The following is an 11,682-nucleotide window of genomic DNA, read 5'->3' as shown; positions in this document are numbered from 1 at the left end:
GAGAGGCTTGTGTGACAGGAAGAGACAGTGCAGTGTGGTCTGTGGGTGAAAAGCATAAGGGCTGTTAGCTTAAAGGTTTCTAAAAATATGACAAGAAACGGTGCACTCTTGCCTCCAGAGCTGTGTAGAAGTTTTGTATAAAACAATACTGTATTTTAAAAAGATTGATTTATGATTTGTATGAATGTGTCCGACACCCGCATGCCCATTAGCCTTTTTCCATTTGCATTCACACTGGCCAAGTGGCCATAGGAACTGACCTTTTGTTATTATAACACAGCCATCTAACCACCACTATGCGGAAAAGGGAAAAGGCAAAAGACCCTGCCCTGAAGTAGGAGCTGAAAGTTACAGGAACTGTGGCCAGAGGAACTTAAAAATCCCCAAATTGGTCCAGTCGGAACAGGAGAAAAAAAGGGTTCTAGGAACATTATGTTCTAGGAACTGCAAAAATCCCTCCGGTCGGAAAGCGGCTAAATTTGTGAAAAGACGCCTGAAGCAGTGTGACACTCTCACATCCTCATATGAAAGCATTCACGTGTTTAAGACATGACAGATCACAGCAAAGCTCCAGCGGGTGCAGCCGCCATCATCTCCTCTGTGATCTCTACTCAGTCCTCTCAATGAAGCTGCCTGCATGTTAACTTGAACTATGTCAATTACTCAAGAACTGTACTTAAGTACAAATTTGAGATACTTATACTTTACTTGAGTCTTATCTTTTCATACCACGTTCTACTTCTACGCTGCTACATTTCAGAGAGAAATCTTGTACTTTTTACTCCACTACATTCCTCTGACAGCTTCAGTTACTAGTTATTTTATGAATTAAACAAAATATGTTTTTATTATAAATTAAACTACCCAACAATATAATGGCCTACAAGTACATCTAAAATGATTAGACCATCCAACACACAACTGTTTGGATAGTTTCCAGTTTCTAAAATGTGAGGATTTCTCTGCATGGAGTACTTTTACTTTTAATACTTTAAGTACATTTTCCTGATTATATTTACATACTTTTACTTAAGTAACATTTTCAATGCAGGACTTTTTCTTATAACAGAGTATTTTCATAGTGTGGTATTAGTACTTTTACTGAAGTAAAGGATCTGCATACTTCTTCCCTTCACCTGCTCGTTGTCATTTAGAAAAAGAATCCCATTACTGCAGTAACTCGACATAAGAGAGAATGTAGTTACATTGTTCTGACATTAACTGTGGGGGAGAGACACAGCATCATTTAAATATGGAGATGAAGGCGTACATTTTCAGACGGCCTCTCCTGGAAGGCAGATTAGTGTTGCTCTTGGTTGTTCACACAACAAGTGGCAGAAATAGTTGCTGGGGTTAGAGAGAGAAGTTCAGACCCCGCTAACTTTCTCACCTCTGCACAGCTGACCAGTCACTGCATGAAGTGGGTTAGGGGTGGAGGTTAGCAGAGGTGGAAGTGTGAGAGAGGCTTGTGTGACAGGAAGAGACAGTGCAGTGTGGTCTGTGGGTGAAAAGCATAAGGGCTGTTAGCTTAAAGGTTTCTAAAAATATGACAAGAAACGGTGCACTCTTGCCTCCAGAGCTGTGTAGAAGTTTTGTATAAAACAATACTGTATTTTAAAAAGATTGATTTATGATTTGTATGAATGTGTCTGACACCCGCATGCCCATTAGCCTTTTTCCAACTAAGTAGTTACAGGAACGTAGTTATAGGACAAGTGGCAGAAATAGTTGCTGGGGTTAGAGAGAGAAGTTCAGACCCCGCTAACTTTCTCACCTCTGCACAGCTGACCAGTCACTGCATGAAGTGGGTGTGAATGTAAACACACATCTTCACACTCTCACACTATAAAGCATCTTATGGGGGAAAACGACTATTCCATATACTTTTATTTTATGAAAATACATTTCTTAATTCAGCTGTCATGGATCCCAACAGCTCGTGCAGAACAAACATGAGCAGCGTCTGTTTGATTAACCCTTTAAGTCTGCAAATGGATAACGTATAGAAAAAAGGTACTTCCTCACTTGCAGAACGAGGAAATGTTAAGCTACAGATGCAGACACATTATTAAAGTGGCTGTGAAAAAGCATGCATCATATTTAATAATCTAGAAATGGGACACTCGGGTTCAACAAGCAGCCAGAGCACACATTGTAGCAGATGACAACACTATAGGTACATCCCACGTGCCTTATTTGATAGCTCCTCGGTCCTCGGCTGAACTGGAAGTTGTTCTGTCCCTCCTCTGTGAAGGCCGTCTCAAAGCCCTTATTTCTGCCCCGAGGACGGAGGAGCGAGCATCGAGGAGGGATCATCGAGGAGCTATAACCGAGGAAACACGAGAGCAGCCTTCCCGGAAGCCGTGCAGCTGAAGGAGTTGCTGACTCCGCCCAGCTGACAAATTCATGTGACGCTTCAGAGGAAAGGACGTCTCGTCCCTCTAAAGCACGTTTGCTCGTTGCCTCTCTCCTCACATGATATACTAGCATCTCTCCCGTGCCTCCTCGGTGGGAGGGACTAAGGCCAGCTACACACTGCCTGCGTGGCGTGAGCATGGCGTTTCTGTCGCGTGTCAGCTGTGTGGCGACTGCGTGGATCTTTCTGTCTTTACACACCAAAAACGTGTCTGACGTGGCGCTGCTGCTGCTAGCCTTGTCTGTACAAATGTATGTTTCCCATTGATAAAATGAAATACCATGATAAACATAAATATATACTGATTTGATTACAGCAAATACAACGTCGGCAGTATTGACGGCAAAATAGGCTACAGAATATTTTGTTCTGTATTGACAGGTGCAATATTAGAAAATCGATTCAATTACATTTCTATCTGCATTTCTATCAAAACCTAGAGACTTTCAAATATCAACATGTCATTTATTAATATGTATTCGTGTCAAAATGACATATAAACATCTTTTACTATTCTATTCTGACACGCTTGTGTGTCGCGTGAAAAATAGGCGTTGGTTCTATTTCTAGCATGCACGCGTTTTGTCAGCTCAGGCAGTGTGTAAGCTCTAACCTTTTAACATGGGAGCCAAAATATGAACAAACACCCCACTGAGCTGACACGCTCACGCAACGCAGCCAGTGTGTAGCCGGCCTAAGACGCAAAGAAGGGAGACAAGTGGAGAAGTCGGTAGTCTTTCATTGCCAGACCTTCCTCCACAGCGCTGCGGAGGAAGGTCTGGCTAGTCCACACAGCATTCTGAGATGGGAGAAAAACGTGCTCTGGTTTATTGGCATTTCTTTAAACCAATCGCAATCATCTAGGGCGGTGCTAAGCGCCGGATGGAGCGACGTTGCCTCTGCAAAATAGCCTCGGGAAGGAACCTGTTTTGGTGGAACATGTGTACGTTCAAAAGTAGTTTTAGTCGTGCTACAGAAAACTCAGATTGGACAGATAGTCTAGCTAGCTGTCTGGATTTACCCTGCAGAGATCTGAGGAGCAGTTAACCATAGTCCTCAGAAATCCACCAGAGTTTAGAATGCCAACAAAATGGAAGGAACCAGACATCCGGCTGAAAATAGTGAAATCCGGCGGAATTCCGACAGCAACGGAGCAATCCTGGAAGTGGAACGTCGTGGATATAGACTAAGGAGTTGGGGAATGTGATTTAAAGCATCAACAAAGCACTTTTCCTCTTTGGTCCCCCTACAGGTTGGAAGCGGAATTGTCCATTACCGCTGTCATTGGAACTACAGATCCGCTACCCGATCTGGCAAACTTGCATAGCGCGGTTATAGCCGATAGAGGGCCGCAAAGTGAATGCAGAAGTGCCGTTCACCCTGTTACGAGTTAGAGGGGTATTTGGTCTTTAATTGACATGACAGATGAAGATAGGAAAGGGGGTAGAGAGAGGGGGATGACATGCAGCAAAGGGACGCTGGTCGGACTTGAAGCTGGGCCGCTGTGGTAAGGACTGAGCCTTAGTACATGGGCGGCACGTTCTACCATTTCTAGGGCGTGTTCTTCCTGTCGCACTGCCAGCTTTGTTCGTTTCGAGGTATCCCAGCATGCTTTGTGCACAGACAATAAATGAGTGTGATTTCTGTCGCCAGTCGGGTCTCGTACAGTGGGCATGCTCCGTTCAGACCCGTTTTAGTGACTTCTTGCTCAGAGTAAACTCAGTCAGTGGTTCTTCTGGCAGCAGCACAGCATCTCTCCCTCCCTCTCCATACAAAACATCCAAATAGAGCTTGTTGATCAGCTACATTCAGGCTGGGAATCTAACGTCAGCCCAGGCCTATCTCCACATTCATATTGAAAAAATACCACATATACTGTTTTGTTGAAAAAAAAGAAAGAAAATCAGTTTAGCTTATGCCAGTAACACATGTTTTAGTTTCTTTACTACACACAAAAAGTACTTCAAACAGCAGCCACAATAGTAAAAACCAGCCAAGTCTCTTCAGTTTAAAGAGTCAGTTGCACTTCCATAATTAAGGCTACAGATACAAATATTCATATATATGATTGTTGTATACTTTTGGAGTGGTATTTCCTGACTGGACTTGTGTTGATAATCATAAAGCTCTGTACCCAGATCTCATTCACCAGTGAAGAGCTCGTGAACTTCAGGGGAACAACACCATCGGACTTATTTCCCACTTTTCTTCTACCTTCACTGGAAATTTTGGACATTCTGGTCAAAGGTGCGCCAACCTTTGCTCACGCAGCGAGGCGCCGGAGGAGAGGGTAAAGGGCCGGTGCGCTTGTGCGTCTCCACCAGCGAGGATTACGCACAGCGTTCCCGGGAATATTCCTCTCTAACGTGCGCTCACTGCCCAACAAACTGGAGGAATTACAACTGCTGTTGGTGAGAAACCGGGACTTTTCTTCATCTGCTGTTTTGTGCTTCACGGAGACGTGGCTCTGTGGATTAATACCGGACTCTGCGCTGCAGCTGGCAGGCTTCCAGCTTTTCAGAGCGGACAGAGACACGGATCTTTCTAAAAAAAAATCTAAAGGTGGAGGAATCTGTTTCTACATCAACAGCGGCTGGTGCAACGACGTGACAGTGATCCAGCAGCATTGTTCTCCTGACCTGGAATATTTCATCATAAACTGTAAGCCTTTTTATTCACCCCGTGAGTTCCACTCATTCATTCTGGTCGGTGTTTACATCTCACCGCAGGCCAACGTGCAGGACGCACAGCGCATGCTCGCCGACCAGATACTGTGTGTGGAGCGGACCAATCCGGACTCCCTAGTTATTGTCCTTGGAGACTTTAATAAAGGGAACCTCACTCATGAACTCCCTAAATATAGACAGCATATTAAATGCCCGACCAGAGAGGAGAACATTCTGGACTGTTACACCACAGTCAGGGATGCTTATCACGCCGTTCCCCCGTGCTGCACTGGGACTATCTGACCACTTCATGGTCCACCTGATCCCCGCCTACAGGCAGAAACTAAAGCTCTGCAAACCTGTAGTGAGGACATCAAGGAAGTGGACCAGTGAGGCTGTGGAGGATCTCCAGTCGTGTTTGGATTCTACTAACTGGGATGTGTTCAGGACTGCTACCAACAGTCTGGATGTGTACACAGGGGCTGTGACATCATACATCAGCTTCTGTGAGGACTGCTGTGTTCCATCAAGCACCAGGGTGAGTTACAACAGTACTTCAAACAGCAGCCACAATAGTAAAAACCAACTAGTCTCTTCAGTTTAAAGAGTCAGTTGCACTTCCATAATTAAGGCTACAGATACAAATATTCATATATATGATTGTGTATACTTTTGGAGTGGTATTTCCCGACTGGACTTGTGTTGATCATCATAAAGCTCTGTTAGCTCAGGAAGGGTAGTATGACATGCTGTGGTCGGCCCTGCTACCATTTCTTTTTTAGTTTGTTAGCTGCACTTAACCTCCAGGGCTTTTCTCTCTTTTAATGTGCTCTCTCTCAGCTCCAGCTTTTCTCTTTCTCGCCGCCTCGACTTTTTCTCTTTCTCTCTTTCCCCTGCGCGGTCCATTCTGTCTCCACCCTGCTAGGCCACGCGCATCCACAACTTTAACAACTAGATAAGCAAGAACAAAAGACTCCACCTCTGAAGTTGAGAGCAGCCTTCCTGGAGCTCAGTTAGACATCACAGAGCTGTGATCATACGCACCACGATGAAACGGAGCCTGATAACAGCTTTAATTCTCTGCAGCATCAGTAAGTACTGACAATACTTTTCTCTCAACTTGATAACTTCCAGCATTAAAACTTATTTGCTTATTATTATATTTATTAAGAGGTATTGTTTACCTTCCTGTAACAAGTCTCTGCTGTCTGTTTCAGGCTGGATCTCTGTCTCAGGTTCTGAGTCTCACACTGAGACTGTGGCGGGTCGGCTGGGTGAAGAAGTCACACTCACATGCTCTAACCCGTCCAGCCAAGACGGTCTAACACTCTGGTTGAGAGTGTTCAACAGAACCAAGGTCAGCTGGATCTCGTCGATGTTGAGCTCTACAGCAAATCCTTCTTACAGAGATGGAATTCAAAATGGAAGATTCAGCATGAGTACCAACAACTCCACTCTCTTTCTCCAAATCAAACCAGTGACAGTATCTGACTCTGGACTGTATTTATGTGGATTTTACACCGGAGGACGTTATGATTTCAGCGCAATACACTTCAATGTTAAAGGTAAGATTATAAAAATCCTGTGTTCTGTATTCTTCTTTTTATATAATGCTAATCATAATTGGCAAAAAAAGAGCACATTTCATCATTTTAAAACAATAGAGTGATACCAAGGTAAAATCAGACATGAACTTATCTTGATTTTGTTAAAAGGCAGTGATGATTCTCATGATGACAGACAGGAAGTCTGAAAGTAAGATTCTCTTTCACATTTTTGTCCTAACTTTGGTTGATGTTCTCGTAAACGTCTTTCTATATTTGCTAATTTATTAATTGCCCAAAAAGAACACATGTGACTATTTGAAAAGATTCCAAATAAGAGTGATACAATATTTTCAAAGTATAATCAAAAGTAAATGTATCTTTTATTTTGTTAAAAGGCAGCGATGAATCTCATGACGACGACAGGAAGTCTGAAAGTAAGATTCAACATAAAAGATTTAATGTTCTCACAGTTCCTGAGCCAGTAAATGGAAACAGAGTCATTCTATTCTCTTTCTTTCAGCAGAGTCTGATGGAACAGCAAAGCTGATGAGTTTGATCCTGGGCGCTCTGACTCTTCTCCTCTTAATGGTCATCATTGGTCTGGTTGTTAAAAACAGGAAACTTCAGAAAGGTACTTCCTGAAAGCTACTCTTTCTATCTTGTTTTCTATTTTTATTTTATTACTTCTCTAAAATTGTGTAAATATGTTGAGAGAATAAAAAATGTCATGTTTGCTGAATCAGAATAAGCATCCCAGTCTCACGGCAGTTTGTGAAATGGTCACGTTATTTAATCTATTGATTCGTGTACACGGGCACGTTGTTCTCGTTTTTTTTGTGGTGGCCAGCACGAAAATGTAAACTAATGTATTTCAATAGGAAGCATATGTCGTGATCACAGCACGACTACGGTAGCGAGTAGTATGAAATGCCGAAAATCCGTGTAAGGAGGTTGGTTGGGGTGGTGGATGGGTCAAACAACACAGGACTTTCACCCCGGAGACCGGGGATCGTGGCCCGTGTGTGGCGTTTTGTTTCCTCGTTGTTGTTTTCCTAATCACAACCGCCCCGTTATTGTCGCGTGTCCCCGGCGACTGTCTCCCGGCGGCTGTCTCCCGGCGTGTGACGCGTCCTTTCCCCGTTCTTCTATTCCTAAACCCAACCTCCGCCATCCCGTTGTTGTTGTCGTCGCGTGTCACCCAGAGACCGCGGATCGTGTCCCGCGGTGTGACGTTTGCTTTCCCCGTTCATCTTTTCCTAAACCCAACCATATAGATGGTTCCCATTTCGTGCTGGCCACCACGAAAAAAACGAGATAAACGTGTTCTTGTACACGAATCAATAGATTAAAAATACCGTCTTGGAATAAGAGCAATGTAGTGATGAATAATGATTGTCAGTGACCTGATTGGACGTTTTGTCTCTTTCATTCAGCTGCCAATGAAGAACAGAATCCACAACAGCCTGAGGTGAATCAACTTTTATCATTTCCTATTATATGTTTTAAGGTAGCAGAGGTATGATTTAGTTTTTCTCACTAACTCAGCTGTTCTGACTCTTTCCAGAATCTGGACTCTGACCTGAGAGATGCAGCACTGAGTTTGTATGCAGCAACAATAAGGAACAGGAGGCCTGCATCAGAGAGAGAAGTGGAGACTCATGCTGTTTATGCTGTCTGCAGATAGACTCAGAGTGGAACTGATGCTTTATCATATTCATCTCCTGCTGTGTTCTTTTATGGGTGAATGGGGAAAGAGTCAAATAAAACCACTAAGATTTTAATCTCATCTCTCTCTCTCTGTATTTTATAAAGATTGGTATAGTTTTTATATGTCTTGACCCCCACATGCCCATTGTTGCAGTTTGAACTGTGGTCACAAACAGTATCAGGGAAGATATCTGTCTCTGTATCTTTACACTTTGGACAGACTTGAACGCTGCTGCTTTATCTTCATGAGCATCTATCAAACTTGTGAAAAGACGCCTGAAGCAGTGTGACACTCTCACATCCTCATATGAAAGCATTCACGTGTTTAAGACATGACAGATCACAGCAAAGCTCCAGCGGGTGCAGCCGCCATCATCTCCTCTGTGATCTCTACTCAGTCCTCTCAATGAAGCTGCCTGCATGTTAACTTGAACTATGTCAATTACTCAAGAACTGTACTTAAGTACAAATTTGAGATACTTATACTTTACTTGAGTCTTATCTTTTCATACCACGTTCTACTTCTACGCCGCTACATTTCAGAGAGAAATCTTGTACTTTTTACTCCACTACATTCCTCTGACAGCTTCAGTTACTAGTTATTTTATGAATTAAACAAAATATTTTATTATAAATTAAACTACCCAACAATATAACGGCCTACAAGTCCATCTAAAATGATTAGACCATCTTTGGTAACACTTTATAATAACCATCATTAATAGATGGTAAATTGACTGTTAATTCATCTTTAGTTAATTGTCATTTAACTGTTAGCAAACAGTCATTTGACTGTTAATAAACCATTAAATTATAATTAATAATGTTTACTAATTATTAGTAGTGCTGTAAATTAACAGTTTATTGTTACACACATTATATCCCTCATATATTATATTAGGTATCAGGTAATGATTAAAAACGTTTGTAAACCTTTAAGAAACCAATTTTAAAACATCTGTAAACATACATACATAGATAGAAGGACCAGATATTCCCAACACTTTGTTAAGGGTTCCTAGTTGGTTGGTAAACCGTCTATAAACAGTGTCTGGATGGTTGACTATAAAGCTGCATACATAATATCTCACTATACATTCACACATATATGTATATACTGTGTGTGTATATATATATATATATATATATACACAGTATATACATATATGTGTATATACTGTGTGTGTGTGTGTGTGTGTATATGTGTATATATATATATATATATATATATATATATATATATAGAGAGAGATATATATACACAGTATATACATATATGTGTGTATGTATATAGATATATTTTTTTTTGTATAGGTTGTAACTTTATAATAACCATCCAGACACTGTTTATAGACGGTTTACCAACCAACTAGTCGTCGTTGTCGTTCCTGGACACTGTTGCCTGTAAATTTTATTAGTGCTTTAATAAAATCCATTGAACTTTACTCACCTGACATTTGTGGGTCCATTTCCTGGTGTTTGTGACAATATCAGAATAGGTTTACATGGTTTAATTTTCAAAAATTATGTTTGTTGGGAGTCACACATGCGCAGTACCTTGGTAAGGACTACTAGCCAGTCAGAAGCAGAGTATGAGGGCGTGCCCTGACAGTAGCTGGAGTAAGGACTGCTAGCCAGTCAGAAGCAGAGTATGAGGGCGTGCCCTGACAGTACCTAGGTAAGGACTACTAGCCAGTCAGAAGCAGAGTATGAGGGCGTGCCCTGACAGTAGCTAGGTAAGGACTACTAGCCAGTCAGAAGCAGAGTATGAGGGCGTGCCCTGACAGTACCTAGGTAAGGACTACTAGCCAGTCAGAAGCAGAGTATGAGGGCGTGCCCTGACAGTACCTAGGTAAGGACTACTGGCCAGTCAGAAGCAGAGTATGAGGCGTGCCTGACAGTAGCTAGGTAAGGACTACTAGCCAGTCAGAAGCAGAGTGTGAGGGCGTGCAGCTAGGCGAGGCATTATAACATGTGCAAAGTGATGCATGTTTCTACAGCAGAGCTGTTTGGAGCAGTTTTGTGAACAGTGTTTTCTGTTGGAGATGGTAAGTCCCTTTGACTTTGGGCTTTTTCACTTTGTAAACCCTATAACAAGCACAAAAAAGATATATAACACAATAAAGGAAAGAAAAAGCATAATATGAGCACTTTAAAAAGTGCCAAATTAATCTCAAACAATGGGAAAACAACGTAGAAAGCTTCGTTTTTAATATTGTGTTTGAGTTTTATTTCAGGTATTAATTAGTACAGTCTCATTGGATTTAGCACATATATGATGTTTTCATCTGCCGCCACAGCCAAGCGTAGAAAAAATGTTTGGCGATATTTTGACCTATTTAAGTCCAAAATCTTTCTTAAAGCTTTTTTAATGTTAAAGAAAAACAAAGAAAAGTCTCCAAGAACCAAAAAAGTTTCTGAGCTTAACTGCCCTTCAGAAGGGCATTTATGAATCATCTACTGTGTGCATGAAAATCATTCTCCTCAAAGATCAGGCATCCTCACTCTTATTTTTGGGGCATTTTAGGCCTTTATTTTTTATGGGACAGCTAAAGACATGAAAGGGGGAGAGAGGGGGGATGACACGCCGGCTAAGAGGCTGCAGGTCAGAGTCGGACCTGCGGCCGCTGCGTCGAGTGAGCAACCTCTATGTGCGCGCGGCTCTGCAAGCTGTTTAAAGGTTGTTTTTGTCCGTGCAATGTTATCCCTATGGGATGTCTTGTAAAAAACCATGTAACTCTAATATTATTTTACCTTTCATATTTATTCTGTTGATTTGATATTGTGTGTAGTAGTTTGGGCTTTGTTCTCTACTCTTTCTTCTCTTCTTTTTCTTATCAATATTTTAATTATAGTAAGCATTAGAGTGTGCCAGATTAAGCCCCTCTGAGTTTTTTTGCATCCCTCCGCAACATATTTTATTGATTATGTGTATATTAATCTGTAGTATTTGTATGTGTGTAAACCAATAAACTAAACAAAAATGCAAAGGCATTGCATTGGCAGGTCGCTGTGAGCAGCAAGATAAAAATCTAAAGACACCCCGCCTCTCTAAACTCTCTTTATCAGAGCTCAGCGGTACGATCTATCTTTGCAGTGAAATGTTTAAACACAGAATGAGGAACTTCACCTTGATAACAGCTTTACTTCTCTGCAGCCTCAGTAAGTACTGATACTTGCTTATTCTCAGCACCAAATCATCTAACAAATAACCTACCAGAATTTCAACTTTCAAATAAGAACTGAATTATTGTTGTTGTTGCATTAATACAGTACAAACAAAAAAGTGCTGGTGATGAGATGGTAAATTAGCTGTTAATTCATCTTTAGTTAATTGTCATTTAAC

At 41.7% G+C, this 11,682-nt stretch overlaps 1 protein-coding gene across 5 annotated transcripts; it reads left to right on the top strand.

The window, feature by feature from the left end:
* Positions 1–4,518: 4,518 nt before the first annotated feature.
* LOC144534323 (uncharacterized) lies at positions 4,519–8,415 on the top strand. Of its 5 annotated transcripts, XM_078276187.1 has the most exons (7): positions 4,523–5,620; positions 5,923–6,173; positions 6,300–6,647; positions 7,025–7,063; positions 7,150–7,260; positions 8,063–8,097; positions 8,194–8,415. In XM_078276187.1, exons 2-7 carry the CDS (start codon positions 6,131–6,133, stop codon positions 8,311–8,313), a joined length of 696 nt encoding a protein of 231 aa, XP_078132313.1. In that variant the 5' UTR covers positions 4,523–5,620; positions 5,923–6,130; the 3' UTR covers positions 8,314–8,415. The 5 variants fall into 5 exon arrangements, with proteins under 5 accessions (XP_078132315.1, XP_078132316.1, XP_078132313.1 ...); XM_078276186.1 differs by having other exon boundaries at positions 4,523–6,173; XM_078276188.1 differs by having other exon boundaries at positions 4,529–6,173; positions 7,153–7,260.
* Positions 8,416–11,682: the final 3,267 nt, after the last annotated feature.

The sequence above is a fragment of the Sander vitreus genome, chromosome 19, assembly GCF_031162955.1.
Source record: "Sander vitreus isolate 19-12246 chromosome 19, sanVit1, whole genome shotgun sequence".
Classification (NCBI taxonomy): domain Eukaryota; kingdom Metazoa; phylum Chordata; class Actinopteri; order Perciformes; family Percidae; genus Sander; species Sander vitreus.
The sequence above is the reverse complement of the archived record's forward strand: the minus strand, read 5'-3'. Positions and strand labels throughout refer to the sequence as shown.

What these genes read in the sequence shown, in the direction of transcription:
- LOC144534323 (XM_078276187.1), top strand. Translation starts at nt 6,131, where the DNA reads ATGAAACGGAGCCTGATAACAGCTTTAATTCTCTGCAGCATCA. An exon ending in AATACACTTCAATGTTAAAG is followed by an intron (nt 6,648 to 7,024) that starts GTAAGATTATAA and finishes TTTTGTTAAAAG; the next exon opens with GCAGCGATGAATCTCATGAC. An exon ending in AAACAGGAAACTTCAGAAAG is followed by an intron (nt 7,261 to 8,062) that starts GTACTTCCTGAA and finishes TCTTTCATTCAG; the next exon opens with CTGCCAATGAAGAACAGAAT.